General features: G+C 45.9%; 1 protein-coding gene across 1 annotated transcript; it reads right to left on the bottom strand.

Moving 5' to 3' along the window:
• Positions 1 to 8429: 8429 nt before the first annotated feature.
• Positions 8430 to 17067, bottom strand: LOC144596971 (transcription factor Ovo-like 2). The gene is made up of 4 exons (XM_078405871.1): positions 16968 to 17067; positions 15660 to 15853; positions 13289 to 13475; positions 8430 to 8728 (listed from the first exon to the last, which is right to left on the bottom strand). The coding sequence occupies exons 1-4, from the start codon at positions 17065 to 17067 to the stop codon at positions 8430 to 8432; spliced, it is 780 nt and encodes a 259-aa protein (XP_078261997.1).
• Positions 17068 to 18589: the final 1522 nt, after the last annotated feature.

Below are 18589 nucleotides of genomic sequence, written 5' to 3'. Positions count from 1 at the left end.
TTCTTCTGCGGTTGTATAGTGCCCTGATAAGACCACATCTGGAGTATTGTGTACAGTTTTGGTCTGCTAATTTGAGGAAGGACATCCTTGTAATTGAGGCAGTGCAGCGTAGGTTCACGAGATTGATCCCTGGGATGGCAGGACTGACATATGAGGAAAGATTGAAAGGACTAGGCTTGTATTCACTGGAGTTTAGAAGGATGAGAGGGGATCTTATAGAAACATATAAAATTAGAAAAGGACTAGACAAGCTAGATGCAGGAAAAATGTTCCCAATGTTGGGCGAGTCCAAAACCAGGTGCCAGTCTTAGAATAAAGGGGAGGCCATTTAAAACTGAGGTGAGAAAAAAATATTTCACCCAGAGTTGTGAATTTGTGGAATTATCTGCCACAGAGGGTAGTGGAAGCCAAATCACTGGATGGATTTAAGAGAGAGTTAGATAGAGCTCTAGGGGCTAGTGGAATCAAGGGATATGGGGAGAAGGCAGGCACGGGTTATTGATTGGGGACGATCAGCCATGATCACAATGAATGGAGGTGCTGGCTCGAAGGGCCGAATGGCCTCCTCCTGCACCTATTTTCTATGTTTCTCTGAGAGGGGATCTTCTAGAAACATATAACATTCTTAGAGGGTTGGACAGAGTAGATGCAGGAAAAATGTTCCCGATGTTGAGGGAGTCCAGAAATGGGATCACAGTTTAAGAATAAGGGATTTTTATATAGAAATAAGCCATTTAGGATCGAGATGAGGAAAAACTTTTTCACCCAGAGACTTGTGAATCTGTGGAATTCGCTGCCACAGAAGGCAGTGGAGGCCAATTCATTGGATGTTTTCAAGAGAGAGTTAGATTTAGCTCTTAAGGCTAAGTGAATCGAGGGATATGGGGTAAAAGCTGGAACGGGGTACTGACTTTGGATGATCAGCCGTGATCATATTGAATGGCGGTGTTGGCTCGAAAGGCCGAATGCCATACTCCTGCACCTACTCTCTATGTTTCTATAAATCGGAGATCGCAGTGAAGAAAGCTAATGGCATGTTGGCCTTCATGACAAGAGGAGTTGAGAATAGAAGCAAAGAAGTCCTTCCGCAGTTGTGCAAGGCCCTAGTGCGACCGCACCTGGAGTGTGCAGTTTTGGTCTGCAACTTTGAGGAAGAACATTCTTGCTATTGTGGGAGTGCAGCGTAGGTTCACTAAGTTAATTCCCGGAATGGCAGGACTGTCGTATGTTGAAAGACTGGAGCGACTGGGCTTGTATACACTGGAATTTAGACGGATGCGAGGGGATCTTATTGAAACATATAAGATTATTAAGGGATTGGGCACGCTAGAGGCAGGATACATGTTCCCAATGTTGGAGGAGTCCAGAACCAGGGGCCATGGTTTAAGAACAAGGGGTAGGCCATTTAGAACAGAGATGAGGAAAAACCTTTTCACTCAGAGGGTTGTAAATCTGTGGAATTCTCTGCCTCAGAAGGCAGTGGAGGCCAATTCTCATAATGCATTCAAGAGAGAGCTAGATAGAGCTCTTAAGGATAGCGAGGTCAGGGGGTATGGGGAGAAGGCAGGAACGGGGTACTGATTGAGAATGATCAGCCATGATCACATTGAATGGCGGTGCTGGCTCGAAGGGCCGAATGGCCTACTCCTGCAGCTATTGCCTATTGTCTGCCAGAGCTATCTCCTGTCCCCTTTTTGCCCTTCTGATTTTCTTTTTTAGCGTACTCCCTAGTTCCTGAAAATTCTCTGGGGATACACTTGATCCCAGCTTCCTATGCCTGTCCCATGCCTCCTTCTTACTCTTGATCAAAGCCTCAATTTCCATCATCATCCAGGCTTCCTTATATTTGCCTGCTTTGCCCTTCACTCCAACAGGAACGTGCATGTCTTGAACTTTTGTCGTTTCATAAAGTTGTAACATGACTCGGACTCTTACTCTCAATGGCCCAATCAATGAAGACAAGCACCACCTTTACCAATGTATCTACTTGTGTTGCCACTTTCAAGTAGATATGGACTTGGACTACAAGATAAATCTGTGTATCAATGCCGTTAAGGGTCCTGCCATTTACTGCATACTTTTCCCTTTGGGGTTTGATCTCCCAAAGTGTAACATCTCACTCTCGCCCTGATTAAACTCCATCTACCATTGCTCTGCCTTTATTTATAACTGATATATATCTTGCTGTATCCTTTGACAGTCTTAGATTTTTTTAGATTTAGATTTAGAGATACAGCGCAGAAACAGGCCCTTCGACCCACCAGGTCCGCGCCGCCCAGCGATCCCCGCACATTAGCACTATCCTACACACACTAGGGACAATTTAAACATTTACCCAGTCAATTAACCTACATACCTGTATGTCTTTGGAGTGTGGGAGGAAACCGAAGATCTCGGAGAAAACCCACGCAGGTCACGGGGAGAACGTACAAATTCCGTACAGACGGCGCCCGTAGTCAGGATCGAACCTGAGACTCCGGCGCTGCATTCGCTGTAAGGCAGCAACTCTACCGCTGCGCCACCGTGCCGCCCACGGTCTTCACCGTCCACCCAACCAATTGTTGTGCAAGCTGGAAACAGTATTAATGAAATAGTGCAACGAGATCTTGGTGTCCTTGTACACCAGTCACTGTAAGTAAATGTGCAGGTACAGCAGGCAGTGAAGAAAGCTAATGGCATGTTGGCCTTCATAACGAGAGGATTTGAGTACAGGAGCAAATAAGTCCTTCTGCAGTTGTATAGGGCCCTGGTGAGACCACATCTGGAGTATTGTGTGCAGTTTTGGTCTCCTAATTTGAGGAAGGACGTCCTTGCTATTGAGGCAGTGCAGCGTAGGTTCACGAGGTTAATCCCTAGGATGGAGGGACTGTCATATGAGGAAAGATTGGAAAGACGAGGCTTGTATTCACTGGAGTTTAGAAGGATGAGAGGAGATCTTATAGAGACTTATAAAGTCATAAAAGGACTGAATAAGCTAGATACAGGAAAAATGTTCCCAATGTTGGGGGAATCCAGAACCAGGGGACGCAGTCTAAGAGGGGATGCCTCTAGAGGGGAGGCCATTTAAAACTGAGGTGAGAAGAAACTTTTTCACCCAGAGAATTGTGAATTTGTGTAATTCTCTGCCACAGAAGGCAGTGGAGGCAAATTCACTGGATGAATTTAATAGAGAGTTAGATAGAGCTCTAGGGGCTAGTGGAATCAAGGGATATGGGGAGAAGGCAGGCACAGGTTACTGATTGTAGATGATCAGCCATGATCACAATGAATGGCGATGCTGGCTTGAAGGGCAAAATGGCCTCCTCCAGCACCTATTTTCTATGTTTCTAACCCATCTGCTTTTTCATCTAAGTCACATATCACAATAGAGGGTCCCAGCACTGAACTCTGTGGAACACCACTGGTAGGAGCCTGGGGTGTTGTAGAGCAGAGGAATTTAGGAGTACAGGTGTCACGGGTAGAGAGGGTGGCAAGGAAGGTATTTGGTACATTGGCTTTCTCCAGTCAGGATATTGAGTATAGAAGTTGAGATGTTATGTTACAGTTGTACAAGACATTGTGAGGCTACATTTGGAGTACCTTGTTCCGTTTTGGTCACCCTGCTATAGGAAGGATGTCGTTAAGCTGAAAAGGCCGCAGAGAAGATTTACAAGGATGTTGCCAGGATTCTTGGGCCTAAACTATAGGGAGAGGTTAGGCAGGCTAGGTGTTTATTGGAGTGCAGGAAACGGAGGGGTGATCTTATAGTGTATAAAATCAGGAGGGGAATAGATAGGGTGAATGCAAGGTCTTTTACCCAGGTTAGGGGAATCATGAACCGAAGGATATAGGTTTAAGGTGAAAGGGGCCTGGTTTGATACAAACCTGAGGTGCATCTTTTTCACTCAGTGGGTGGTGGGCATATGGAAGGAGCTGCCAAAGGAAGTAGTTGAGGCAGGTACTATAATAACATTTAAAAGACATTTGGACACGTACATGGATGGGAAAGGTTTAGAGGGAAATGGATCAAATATGTGGAAATAGGACTAGCGTAGATGAGGCATCTTCGTCGACATGGACACATTTTTCTGCGCTACACTGTATTACTCTATGACTGCTAGTCACAGACCTCCAGTCAGAGATACACCCCTCCACCAATACCCCCTGTCTCTAACATGAAGCTAATCTTTCAAGTCAATGGGATGCTCTAGGTTTTAGTCAGAAGCGGCTCTACCCACTGGACCACCCTTTGGTGAAGATTAACTTTGTTCATCAGTTGAAACTGAAGAAGTTTTTAGGAGGATGTTGCCAGGACTCGAGGGCCTGAGCTCTAGGGAGAGGTTAAGCAGGCTAGGACTTTATTCCTCGGAGCGCAGGAGGATGAGGGGTGATCTTATAGAGGTGTATAAAATCATGAGAGGAAGAGATTGGGTAGACAGACAGTCTCTTGCCCAGAGTAGGGGAATCGAGAACCAGAGGACATCGATTTAAGGTGAGGTGGGGGGGGGAAGATTTAACAGGAACCTGAGGGATCATTTTTTTACACAGAGGGTGGTGAGTGTATGGAACGAGCAGCTGGAGGAGGTAGTTGAGGCAGGTACTATTGCAACTTTTAAGAAACATTTAGGCAGGTACATGGATAGGACAGGTTTAGAGGGATATGGGCCAAATGCAGGCAGGTGGGTCTAGTGTCGACAGAACATGTTGGTCATGTGTGGGCAAGTTAGGCTGAAGGGCCTGTTTCCATGCTGTATGACTCCATGCAACAACATTAGTGGTAAGGGCTTTAGACTGTTATCAGTCAGACCTAATCACTAAGTGGAGAATGATTTAAACTCACTATTGTTATATCCTGGCCCAGAGTATAACGAAATCTTGAGGTGTTATTGCCGGTGTTCCAACAAAAGGACATGAGATAGTTATCACTAATTAGATCCAGACAACTTGTATCACTTGTTAATCTAGTTTTCCATCATTCTTCAGCCCATTTGGTATGAGATAGAACTTTTATGAAGTTACCAGTATGAGAGACGGACACTTAAAATTTGGTTTGGTAGTAAAGTTCTTATTCAAGTCATAAAGCACTTAAACAGGCCCTTCGGCCCAACTCATTCATGCTGACCGTGAAGCCCCGTCTAAGCCTACGTTTGGCTCATATCCCTCTGAACTTTTCCTATCCATGTACCTGTCCAAATGTCTTTTAAATGTTATAGTACCTGCCTCAACTACCTTCTCTGGCAGCTCATTCCATATACCCACCATCCTCCATGTGAAAAAGGTTGTCCTCGGGTTCCTGTTAAATCTTTCCCCTCTCAGGGTGATTCCCTTACCAGCCACATCGAAGCAATGGAAAGAAAGCACACCCATGCCTTTACTTCTTTAGAAGGCTTAGGAAGTTCAGCATGTCCCCAACAACTCTCACCAACTTTTTTTCAGAATGCTTCACAGCATGGTTTAAGGACAGCTCCATCCAAGACGGCAAGAAATTGCAGAGATTTGTGGAAGCAGCCCAGACCATCACATAAACCAACCTCCCTTCCATTGACTCCATCAATACTTCACGCTGCCTCGGCAAGGCCAGCATAATCAAGGACCAGTCTCACACCAGTCACCCCCCCCCCTCTCCCCTCTCCCATCAGGCAAGAGGTACAGAAGTGTGATAACGCACACGTCCAGATTCAGGGACAGTTTCTTCCCAGCTGTTATCAGGCACCCGAACCATCCTATCACCAACCAACGAATGGTCCTGACCTACTATCTACCTCACTGGAGACCCTTGGACTATTTTTAATTGGACTTTATCTTGTACTAAACATTCTTCCCTTTATCCTGTATCTGTATACTGTGTGTAGGAACGAACTGCAGATGCTGGTTTAAACCGAAGATAGACACAAAAAGTTGGAGTAACCGTTCTTGAAGAAGGTCTCGACCCAAAATGTCACCTATTCCTTTTCTCCAGAGATGCTGTCTGAACCGCTGAGTTACTCCAGCTTTTTGTGTCTACCTTCCTGTACACTGTGGATAGCATGATTGTAATCATGTATCGTCTTTCAGCTGTCTGCATTCACGCAGCAAAAAAACTTTTTACTGTACCTCGGTACACGTGACAATAAACTAAACTAAACAACTCTGGGAAAAAGACTCAGAGGAAATGCACAGGCATTTTCCCAATCTATTCCCCTTGTGATTTTATACACCTCAATATGATCACCCCTCAGCCTCCTGCGCTCCAAGGAATAAAGTCCTAACCTGCTCTACCTCTCCCTATAGCTCAGACCCTCAAGTCCTGGCAACAAACATCCTTGATAATCTTACCTGCACTCTTTACAGCTTAAAGACATCTTTCCTATAGCAGGGTGACCAAACCTCAACACAATACTTCCAAGTACAGCCTCTCCAATGTCTTGTACAACCATAACACAATCCACACGGGATACTGGTTTTAGATGATCAGCCATGATCATATTGAATGGTGGTGCTGGCTCGAAGGGCCAAATGGCCTACTCCTGCTCCTATTTTCTATGTTTCTAATGCCCCAATAGTCTGAAGAATGGTCCTGACCCGAAACGTCGCCTATCCATGTTCTCTAGAGATGCTGCTTGATTCGCTGAGTTACTCCAGTACTTTGAGTCCTTTTGTCCTAACTTCCATATTCAATTCAATTTGGGGTGCCTCAGTGGTAGAGTTGCTGCCTTACAGCACCAGAGACACGGATTTGATTCTGACTATGGATGCTGTCTGTACGGAGTTTGTACATTCTCCCTGTGACCGCGTGGGTTTTCTCCGGGTGTTCCGATTTCCTCGCACACTTCAAAGACGTACAGGTTTGTAGGTTTATTGGGCTCGGTAAGTTGTAAAACTTGTCCCTAGTGTGTGTAGGTTAGTATACGGCGTGATCGCTGGTCGGCGCGGACTCGGTAGGCTGAAGGGCCTGTTTCCGTGCTTTACCTCTAAAGTCTAAATTCCTTAACTGATGAAAGCCAGTGTGCCAAAAGCCTTCTTCACCCTATCTACCTACAACACCACATCATTTCTCTTCAACCCCCAGGACTTAATGTTCCAGAGCTACTTAGGAATTGTACAGAGACAACATTGGATGGTTCTTGCTGACAGAACAGAATAAATGTCCCATTCAATGGTAATCTTGCCTATTTTTTGGTGGTGTCTGAAGTGACATGTGTTCAACATGCGATCTGCGGGGAAAACAACCTGACTTTGCTTTCTGAAGTAAGGATATGTCAGGACGAAGGGACGTGGATCACGCTCAAGCGGAGATGAACTTGCCATCATGTTCAGCACGGACATTGTGGGCCAAAGGGCCTGTTCCTCTACTCTACTGTTCTATGTTCTAAACTAATTTTTAAGAACTGTTTCAAAAAGATATGTAACCCCCAAAGGGATTTAAAGTTTAGTTCAGTTTAGAGATACAGCATGGAAACAGGCCCTTCTGCCCACCATGTCCATGCTGACTATCAAGCACCCGTTCATACTGGTTCTACGTTATCCCAATTTTGCACACCAGTTCTCTGTTATCCCATTTTCTCAGCCACTCCCTACACACTCGGGACAAATTTACAGAGACCAATTAATCTACAAGCCTGCAAGTCTTTGGGATGTGGGAGGAAACTCATGCGGTCACAGGGAGAACATACAAACTCCACACAGCACCCATGGTCAGGATTGAACCGTATCTCTGGCGCTGTGAGGCAGTGGCTCTACCAGCTGCGCTACTGTGCCAGGAGTAGGGGTGGGAAAACAGAGTCCATAAATCTGAACAACATGTCTTTATAATAAGTATTTATTTTACAAAGTTGCGTAAAACGTTTCCTCGGTTGTTAAGCTTGATGTTATCGTCTCAAATTTCCAAAATTCTCCTTACTGACATAATTTACACCAAATTTTGGAAATTCACTGTTTTTATTCCTTTGGGAATATGTGCTATTTTCCAAACTTGCAAGTCTATAACTGAATATAGAGTGCATCAGGTAACAAAACCTACCCAGAACCAGAAACAAAAGAACAAAGTAGGAAGCTGACAGACAAGGTGAAGCATCAAAGCGTAAAGCTCATGAGAATTGCTGGAAACCCCAAAGACTATGGTCAAATACTTTGCCCCAAGTTAATGATCTGTCCACATAGCTAATTGAGTCAATATGGGCCAAACGGCAAGCACCACCACCTCTCTCAGACGCTGAGCAGGAGGACAAAGATTTCATCCACGATCACGGGTCTTTGCGATCTTTGCACACTTGTCTGGAGCAGTGCCTGAGAGTTTGCTTTGGGACTTTGTGCCTTAGCAAGCGTCTAAATGTCTTCTTTGATTCCACCAGGCAAAGAGGTTCCAAGGTGGTTGGTTTACGGAGATAATCCCTGATGTGCTTGCTTTCTCCCTGGCACCGGTGTGCATCCAGGCTCCAGTAAAGGCACTAAATCCCTCCCCCGCTCCATCCCTACTCCGATTCCTTGTTATCGTCGCTGTTGTGCAGCAGTTTCCTCTGTAAAGAGGCAACGATCTTCTTGGAGGTCTTTTTTAGCATGGGGTTGTCCGGGTGGTTCTGCTTCATATGAAGGTAGAGTTCCTCCTGGTTAATGGCGGTGAAACCACACTCTTCACAGACGTAGAGCTTTGCCCTCCTCTCCTTATAGTTGTACTTCTGTGCCACCCCATGGATTTTCTTCAGGTGCGACTCCAGGGAGCATCTCTGCGTGAAGGCTTTGTGGCACAGGCTGCACTTGTAGGGCCGGATACCTGCACAGGGGACACAAGGGGTGCTTTTAATCAAAGTGCAATCACAAAGAAAGCTCATCAACACCTCTGCTTGCTTAGATTGGGAAGATTCAGCATGTGGCCGCATGTCTAACCACAATTGGCATGTAGCAGAGCAATGTAATACAAATGAACTGCCCTACGCTGGGCAAGAGGCTGTGCGTTTCCCAAATTTTGAGAGGAATAAATCGGGTAGAGGCACAGAGTCTAGAGGGAAGGGTCTGGGGATAGGGAGTGGCAGAGAAGGGTCTGGGGACATAGGAAGTGGGAGATAGGGAGTGGTAGAGAGGGGTCTGGGAGAGAGGGAGTGGGGAGATGGATCTGGGGGAATTCCCTATCTCCCACTAGTTCTATGTCATCTCACTTTTTCATTCACTCTCTGCACACTAGGGGCAATTTACAGAGGCCAATTAACCTACAAACCTGCAGTTCTTTGGGATGTGGGAGGAAACCAGAGCACCCAGAGGAAACCTATGGGAGAATGTACAAACTTCACACAGACAGCATCTGAGGTCAGGATCAAGCCTGGGTCTCTGGTGTTGTGAGGCAGCTGCCACAGTGCTGCCCCAACTTGGCATTATGTTCAGCACGGACATTGTGAGGAAAAGAGCCTGCCACTGTGTTGCACTATTCTCTGTTTAAAGTGTAAAAGACAGCTACAAAGCTGGAGTAGGGTGCTGTGGTATTTACTGTTAACACGCTGCCATACTGGGTCTCATCTCCAATGCACAGCTCATTCATTCCACAGTGAACAACAAGAATGATCAGCACAAAACAAATCACAACACGTTCTCATCTGAACACCCTCCCAGCCCAGAACTGTGGAGAAACAAGATGACTTCATACCTAAACAGTCGACAGAGTCATTTCTGCATTGATCGATGAAGCTGAGAGAAAATCTGAACTAATTGTGTTATTTCTTCAAATATCATTTTGTCCATAATATAATATAGAACTAGTGTGAGCGGGTGATCAATGTTTGGCGTGGACTCAGTGGGTCAAAGGGTCTGTTTCCTTGCTGCATCTATCAATCAATCGTCTCTGCGCCCTTGTATGGGAAGGAACTGCAGATGCAGACCAAATACACAAAATGCTGGAGTAATTCAGCAGGCCGGGTAGCATCTCTGGAGAAAAGGAATCTGTGATTTTCCAGCACCCTTGGTTCCAGAGCCTTTCTGGATTATCCTTTTTGCCGGACCAACAGTTCACGGCCTTGGAGGGGCTCAGATACCGGCCAGCAAAGTCAGCCTCAGAAGTCGGGATGGATGTGCCGGCTCCAGCCGGGCCGGAATTCCAGAGCCATGGCTGCAGACAGCAAATTTGACCCACTGATCGGCCTGATGAGGTTGAGATCGGCTGCCTCACCCGGTCCAGACAATACATTTTCAGGGGGACTTCCAGGGGGGGATTTTATCCGGATTAAACAGGGGGCTAGAACACCAGTTGCTGGAAAATCGGTGGTGGACCTGTATCTATCTGTGTGATTCCATTAACAGGCCTGTAAAGCTACAGCAGGTAAGAATGTCATTGTCCTGTTGCCGGTACATATGACAATTAAACACTCCTGACTGTTTAGGAAGGAACTGCAGATGCTGGTTTAAACCGAAGATAAACACAAAATGCTGGAGTAACTCAGCGGGTTGGACAGCATCTCTGGAGAAAAGGTAAAGGTGAATGAAACGTCACCTATTCTTTTTTTCCAGAGATGCTGTCTGAAACACTCTTGACTGTCATCTTTATGCATGTGTACAGCCTGCTGCCTGATTCCCTACTCCATAGTAGGGCGGCACGGTAGCGCAGCGGTAGAGTTGCTGCTTTACAGCGAATGCAGCGCCGGAGACTCAGGTTCGATCCTGACTATGGGTGCTGCACTGTAAGGAGTTTGTACGTTCTCCCCGTGACCTGCGTGGGTTTTCTCCGAGATCTTCGGTTTCCTCCCACACTCCAAAGACGTACAGGTATGTAGGTTAATTGGCTGGGTAAATGTAAAAATTGTCCCTAGTGGGTGTAGGATAGTGTTAATGTACGGGGATCACTGGGCGGCACGGACTTGGAGGGCCGAAAAGGCCTGTTTCCGGCTGTATATATATGATATGATATGATATGATAGCAAGGTGACTCCAAACACACCCCTCTGGATGTACAAAAATATATTCATTAATACATTAATCCATTAAGAGTTAGATTTAGCTCTTTGGGCTAAAGGAATCAAGGGGATATGGGGAAAAAGCAGTAACGGGGTACTGATTTTAGATGATCAGCCAATGATCACATTGAATGGCGGTGCTGGCTCAAAGGGCCGAATGGCCCACTCCTGCACGTATTTTTCTATGTTTCTAATATTGCAGCTTTCACGTCTTTCAGAATATCCCTAATGCACACTGGGGTTTTTAAAGTGTAATCTGTTTTGTAATTTAGGGAAGTAGCTAGCAAATAGTAAACTTAATAATCCCTCCCCCCCCCCACCTCTCTTTCCCCTTACCCCTCTTCTCCCCTCACACCACCCAGTCACACTACATCTTTCCCCTCCTCTGTGCACTCATTTGCCATATCCAAGTCCCTCAATTCCAGTTTATCCTCCATCTTTCCTCTCCTCTGTTTCTTTCCACCCACATTCCTCCCTCTGGCTTTACATTTCACTCCTCTCTTCCCTACTTATCTGACACCTTTTTGTCTCCTTTTCACCTCTAGCTTTTGCCATTTACTCCATCCATCTGCCAATCACCTCCCCCATCTGTTGCCAGGCTTTGTCTTTTCCAGCTTCCTCCCCTCCTCCATCAGGCTGAAGAAGGGTCCTGATCCAAAACTTTCCCTTCACAGATGCTGCCTGACCTCCAGCACCTTGTGTTTTGCTCAAGATTCAAACATTTGCAGTTTCTTGTGTCTATGTAAAACCAATCAATATTTTTCTTGAAATATAGAGAGCCAATTGCAAGGTGTTACATTTTTGAATGTGCCCCATTTTTACCCATTCCTCTTTACCTCCGTGATTGATAATAAAACATAAAGTGCTGGAGCAACTCAACAGTCAGGCAGCATCTCTAGAGGACATGGAGAGGTGACTTTTAGAGGATTCTGCTTCGGACCCGCTGAGTTTCTCCAGCACTTCGTATTTTCCTCGCGATTCCAGCATCTGCAGTTGCTTGTGCCACCAAATTATGTTTTTTTTGTCCTTGATTCTCCAAATCCTTTTTTCATAAATGTTCAGAACCAGTTTTTGCCAGTGAGGTGCTGCAAGTTTGAATGGACCCATATTCATGCATTACCTCTGCATTTAACATCACAACTTATAATGCCAGGCTCTGTCCTGCTCCTCCTCTCTGCCAACTTTCTTTCTTCACCCCCCCCCCCCCCCCACAATCAGTCTGAAGAAGGGCCCTGACCCGAAACCTATCCACATTTGAAACCTATTCACATTTGAAAAATCCATAAATCACAAAAAAAACAAGGTGCCTATGTTATTTGACCAACTTATCGGTTGAATTTAAATATGAAATTTTTACAGGTTGTAGGGTAGTGGGTAAGGATTGTGTTAATGCATGTAACTCATTTTTCACAAAAGTGAGGGTTGGCACTATGTTACACCGATCCCCTCAATTATATGGTAAATTCAAAACTAAACTATGGTAGCAATATACATTATTCATGTCGAAAGCTAGCACTTCTGTATCAGTGTAAGTATGTATGCATTACCTACAAAGGTCAAATCGCCTTTATGGTTTATGTACATCATGTGAAAAATAAGATGAAGAGAGATATAGAGCGTTGCTTTAAATCAAAGTTGCTTCTGATCCATGAGAAGGAACTTTGAGATCTATTTATCTCTATCTTGCCTCTCACACACACAAAACACACATATATATATATATACACATATATATATATATATATATATATTTGTTAAATTTGTGCAGAGTGTGTGTTTGAGCAATACAAGGGAAACTGCACAAAGGGGGCTGGGGAGGAAGGATGGGAGGGAAATGGGCAGAAACTGAGAAATAATAAAAATCAGAGAAATTAAGCAGGGGGAAAACATTTAAAAATAAAAATAGCAAAAAAATGTGAGTTGGTAGAAGAGATATATTCTGCATTTTAATGGTGTCATCACACATACTGTTCTCCCACAACACTGATTACACTGCGAGAGACACAGCGAACGGCTGGTTTTGCCTACTAAAATGGCGGACATTCCGCTCCTCTGCGTACATTTCAGTATATGCCATTTCGACGGAGTGGTCCATCTTGCTCCTCTAGTATCTTTGGTGTAAAACCGGGATCTACAATTCCTTGTTTCAACTATAAACGGCCTTCTTCAGTCTGAAGAAGGGTCTCGAGCCGAAACGTCACCCATTCCTTCTCTCCCGAGATGCTGCCTGACCTGCTGAGTTACTCCAGCATTTTGTGAATAAATACCTTCGATTTGTACCAGCATCTGCAGTTATTTTCTTATACTTCTTAAACTATAAACGGCAAGTCGGCTGGGACGGAGACTACAACTCCCAGGGGGCTTCGCGTGATAGGCGGGGTTTATGCCGGACGTACCTGTGTGCGTCCTGACGTGGCGCTTGAGGTCGAACGTGTCGTTGAAGCCCTTGCCGCAGTACGTGCACAGGTGGCGTTTCACCTGGCTGTGGCACTTCAGGTGGCGGGTGAGCATGCGCTGTAGGCGGAAGCCCTTGCTGCACACCTGGCAGCTGAAGGTGCTCTGGCTGCACTCGCCTGTGGTGATCTAATGCATGGGGAAGGGCAGCAACTGATTAATGCACCGTTAGCAATGCAACACCCCACAAAAGCAACATGCAAATACCACAAAGCCTCCAATATAGTCCGAGAGTACAGAAACAACTCCTCGGCCCAACTCCACGCTGACTAAGATGCCCCATCTAAGTTAATCCCATTAGCTCACATTTGCCCCATATCCCTCTAAGCATTCCTCTAAAGCACCATTGATTTCCTATGTATGTACATGTCCAAATGTCTTTTAAATGTCGTTACATCAGGACGACCCAAAACAACACCTATCCATGTTCTCCAGAGATACTGCCTGACCCGCTGAGTTACTCTAGCACATTGTATCTTTTTTTTGTGAACCAGCAGCTGCAGTTCCTTGTATCTACCTACCCCCTCTGCCAGCTCGTTCCATATACCCACCACCCTCTGTATGAAAACGTTGCCCCTCTCACTTTAAATCCATGTCCTCCTCACCCTATTTATCCCCCTCATGATTTTATACATTAGGCCCTTCGGCCCAACCTGTCTATTATGCTGCCAGGACGCGAGGGACTGAGCTATGGGGAGAGGTTGGGCAGGCTAGGACTTTATTCTTTGGAGTGCAGGAGGTTGAGGTGTATAATGGAGGTGTATAAAATCATGACGGGAATAGTTAGGGTGAATGCACAGTCTTTTTTAGGAACCTAAGGGGCAACTTTTTCACAGAGGGTGTGTGAATATGTGGAACGAACTGCCAGAGGAAGTAGTTGAGGCAGGTACTATAACAGCATTTAAAATACATTTGGACAGGTACTTGGATAGGAAAGGTTTAGAGGGATATATGCCAAATGTGGGGAAATATGATTAAATTTGATACAGCATTTTGGTTGGCATGGTCACGTTGGGCCGAAGGGACTCATTCCGTGGTTGCATGACTCAATTACTCTACACAATTAACATAAAAGAAATCCATCCTGCATGGCTGTTTGTTGAATCTTTCTCTACTTTCTCCACACCACTTCTGCAACCTGATATCAGTCCACCCACTTTTTTTGATATTCATGTGCATTTTAGGATCACTTTATTTTATACAAACTATTCATGGCCAATGGAATTGGCCTAAATATATATAGTTTATACTACCAGATATTTTATAGAACCAATTGAACTATTGAAAAATGTTTGATGTGTGTGTAATTAATATTAGTTGTATCATACAACGTATTAAATGTAGTATAATAACACATTTATATTACATTTAATGCATTGTATAATCATAACTAATATTAATTACACATACCAAACGAGATTATTTACTAATACACATTATGTCATTCATATAAAATTCTGAGTGTGCCTTATGTTAAATGGAATCAACATTATGTTACATTTATAATTGAGTTATTTATTCATAGCTGAAACTTTATAATTTAACAGTTGATATAATTGTAATTTACAGATTACACAATAGATTAAGTTACACATATCTGATATAATGTATCATATTAATTTTTTAATGCATAATCTGGTGATGTGAATATTAACTAAATTTCACCTCCCAGCCGCGAATTATTTGCAGACTTTTACTGTTTTTATCTAACATAACGTTTAATCGGGAAAATGTGATGTTTATTGCATGTAATACAATCGTATTAATATTTAATACAACGTTATACGTTATATTGCGCGGATACACGTCCATTATTATTTTGATGTATACGCTATATCTTAAGATAAAAATTTAATACACTATAATATAAATATAGTTATTTTTAATTTCTAACATAATACGAATTGGTGAAATGTGTCATTTATATGGGGAAACGATATTTAAATATACCATATCTATACTATATTTTACTCTAGTATAACTCTAGTATAATACGAATTGGTGGGAAGTGTAATTTATAGGGGAAATTACATTTTAAAGCACTAATAAAATATTATATATAGTATATATATATATGAATACGCTATATTTAATATGCTGAATATACTATATTTAATATACTGAAGATATATTTTTTCTTGTTTTAAAAGGTGAACGCCTCTCTTTGTTGTAATGTGAACTTGTTTAAAATTATGTGGTTTCTCAGCTCGCTGTCATTATCAGAGCGCTGGTCTCACCGGTCGCGCGTTCAATGCACCCACGAAGTTTGCCCTCTCTCTTCCCGAGTTCGGCAACGAAGGAGCTCGCCCTCACCTTGATTTTCGTTCGCAAGACGTTGCGTTTGCTGAAGTCCGACTTCACAACCTGCTCGCCCGCATTCTCCTGGCGCGGTTCAGTCTTGTAAGGGAGGCGGTGCTGCTCTGACGCCTGGTCCCAGCCGACCGTGCCGGCTGCTGCCTTGTCCTCGCCCTTCCCTTCTTGGTAACTCGGGAAACTGTTCAGAATGACTGGAAAGTGAAGACAGGAGCCTCTTACACATGGTCGCACACAGTGAGGGAGTTGGGCGACTGCTCCAGAGGAGTGTGAACAATGAGACCCCCCTCCTTCTCCCTCTGCTCTAGGCTTGTTTGAGTTCTGGGTGTTGTCTGATCCTCCGATCAGTCTCTGACTGAAGGTAATGCAACCCGACACTCGACCCGGTCAAGGGAGAAGAGAGCGGGCCACCGGGTCCCGTTATGTTTACGCCGGGAGGTTGCAGTTGCAGGCGGAATCTTCGCCTGGGTACTATCCCCGCCTGGGTACTATCCCCGCCTGGGTACTATCCCCGCCTGGGTACTATCCCCGCCTGGGTACTATCCCCGCCTGGGTACTATCCCCCCCCAGCCTGTTGGGAGTGGCTGCAGTGCAAATGCCAGCTGCCCCTTGTGTCCGGGAGCACCGGAGAGCGCCGTCAGTGGTACGCCGTCAGGTACTATAACAACATTTAAAAGACCCTTGGATAGGAAAGGAATAGAGGCATATGGGCCAAACACGGCAAATGGGACTATAGATGGGAGCATCATGGTCGACATGAACGAGTTGGGCCGAAGGGCGCGTTTCTGTGCTGAATGACTCTTGTGGACATCCCCTGTATTCAGACACGATTAGCCTCTGTGGGTCAGTAAGATCTTTTGGGGAGGAGGTTACTACTTACTCTACCCCGACCCCTTTTTGCCATCACTCCCCTCCCTTTCCATTTGTCTCTTTGCCTGGTCACCTTCTCCCTCTCCCCTGTTCTCTATCCCCATCCCTCCCATTCCCCCTGCTCTCTCCCCTCCCTCCCTCCCATTCCCCCTGCTCTCTCCCCTCCCTCCCTCCCATTCCCCCTGCTCTCCCTCCTCCCTCCCTCCCATTCCCCCTGCTCTGTCCTCCCCCCTCCCTCCCACCAATTCCCCTGCGCTCCCTCCCACCCCCACCCCCCTCCCCTCCCCTCCCTCCCCTCCCCTCCCCTCCCTCCCCTCCCCTCCCTCCCTTCCCATTCCCTCTCCTTCCCTCTGTTCTCTGCCCAGTCACACCCACACCCCCACCCACACCCCCACCCCCACCCCCTCCCCTCTCTCCGCGGACCTAGCCCCGCTTTACCTGGTATGTAGGTGTCAGCTCGCTCTTCGTCCGGCAGCTCATTCCAGTCTCGGATCTCCAAGTACGGTTCTTTTCTCTTCACCAAGAAAGCCCTGGGCATGGTGGCGAGCGCAGGGCCGGGGAATAGAACAGGAACCCTTTTGGTTTTGCATCCAACCCGGATCCCGGGCTGCCCAGATTCCAGGTGTGTCGGAGACAGTCTAAGGTCCGTGCGTCTTCAACCCAGGCGGTGTGTGTTGGAGCGAGGGCTGTGTGGGGTGCGGGGTGTGAGGTGAGGGAGACCCACTCCTCACCTGTGCAGGCCACCTTGACTCTAACAGGAAAAGTTTCCCTCTGTAATTGAACACACAACAGGAAATTTGCCAGGACGCATGCGTGCTGAAAAAATAACGGTGTCAACAAGCCCTTGTACCTGTCGGACCGGTTGGTGCAGCCTCGGCTTCTTCCCTGCCCCTCTCATGCACGGATGTTTGCGAAACGACCAACCATACAAAGACCTTTGTTGGGGTTTTTTTTCTCCTTGTGCGTGCAAGTGCATGCTCCCCCAAGACAGAAAAAATCTCCCCCCCCCCCCCCGATTGAAAATTGCTTCACCTTAATCAGCAAACTTTTCTAATCCGAAGTTTACCTGTATTTGTTTTTGCAAGGAAGTTTGTTTTAGCGATTTTTTTACATCCCCCAAAGTTTTCGAGGAGCGAGAAAGCGGCGTGGGATTTTCCACGTTAGTTTGTCTCATGTTTGAGTGGAGTCGATCAAGTGCGTGCATACCTGGTTAAATAAATTCTTTTAAATGCCTCCAAGGGGTTTTGCAAGCATTTTACCATCCTCCCTGTCATGATGAAATCTGAGATTATATCAAAAGCTCTCGCAATAAAAAAAATGGTCGGTTCATTAAATGAGCAGTTGATTGAACTGCAGGCCATTTGCTTTGACTCTAACCCCCCCCCCCCCCCCCCCCCCCTGTTTAAGCCGCACTCCCTTTCAGTTTGCGAAAAACCTGATGCTAAGGCAAGATTGCACGGCGGGTAGAGCCGCTGCCTCACAGCGCCAGAGACCCGGGTTCGATCCTGAGCTCGGGTGCTGTCTGTGCGGAGTTTGCACGTTCTCCATGTGACCGCGTGGGTTTCTTCGGGTGCTCCGGTTTCATCCCACATCTCAAAGGCGTGCGGGTTTGTGGGTTAATTTGCCCTCTCTAAATTGTTGCTCGTGAGTTGGGTGTGGATGTGACAGCGGGAGAACAGAACTAGTGTGAACAGGTGATGGGCCGAAGGGCCTGCCTCCTTGCTGTATCTTTCAATTAATCAATCAAGATCGATACACGGGACCAGAGATGCTGGTTACACAGGATACAAAGTGCTGGAGTAACTCAGCGGGCCAGGCAGCTTCTCTGGAGAACAAGGCTAGGTGACGCTTCAATCAGGTGCAGTTTGCACCGGCGCGCTCTCCAGTCCACGCCTACAGATTCTCGGGGATTTTGCTGAAACGGATCTGTCCACCCTGGGGCCAGAACGTACTGGTTCATTTGCTTTGCAAATTCCCGACTTGTTCCTGCATCGCGTCAGTCCCAACGCCGTATCTTGCAAAAGATAACCCTTGCAAAGACACCCCCCTCCCTCGCCACC

The sequence above is a fragment of the Rhinoraja longicauda genome, chromosome 9, assembly GCF_053455715.1.
Source record: "Rhinoraja longicauda isolate Sanriku21f chromosome 9, sRhiLon1.1, whole genome shotgun sequence".
In the NCBI taxonomy this organism is placed as follows: Eukaryota; Metazoa; Chordata; class Chondrichthyes; order Rajiformes; family Arhynchobatidae; genus Rhinoraja; species Rhinoraja longicauda.
This window is presented reverse-complemented; position numbering and strand designations above follow the sequence as displayed.

Bases quoted from the DNA above. Each gene is read 5' to 3' on its own strand.
- LOC144596971 (XM_078405871.1), bottom strand. From the start codon at position 17,067: ATGCCCAGGGCTTTCTTGGTGAAGAGAAAAGAACCGTACTTGGAGATC. The intron at 15,854-16,967 runs GTAAAGCGGGGC...TTCACTTTCCAG, and splicing joins AGCTGACACCTACATACCAG to TCATTCTGAACAGTTTCCCG. The intron at 13,476-15,659 runs GTGAGGGCGAGC...CCCATGCATTAG, and splicing joins TCTTGCGAACGAAAATCAAG to ATCACCACAGGCGAGTGCAG.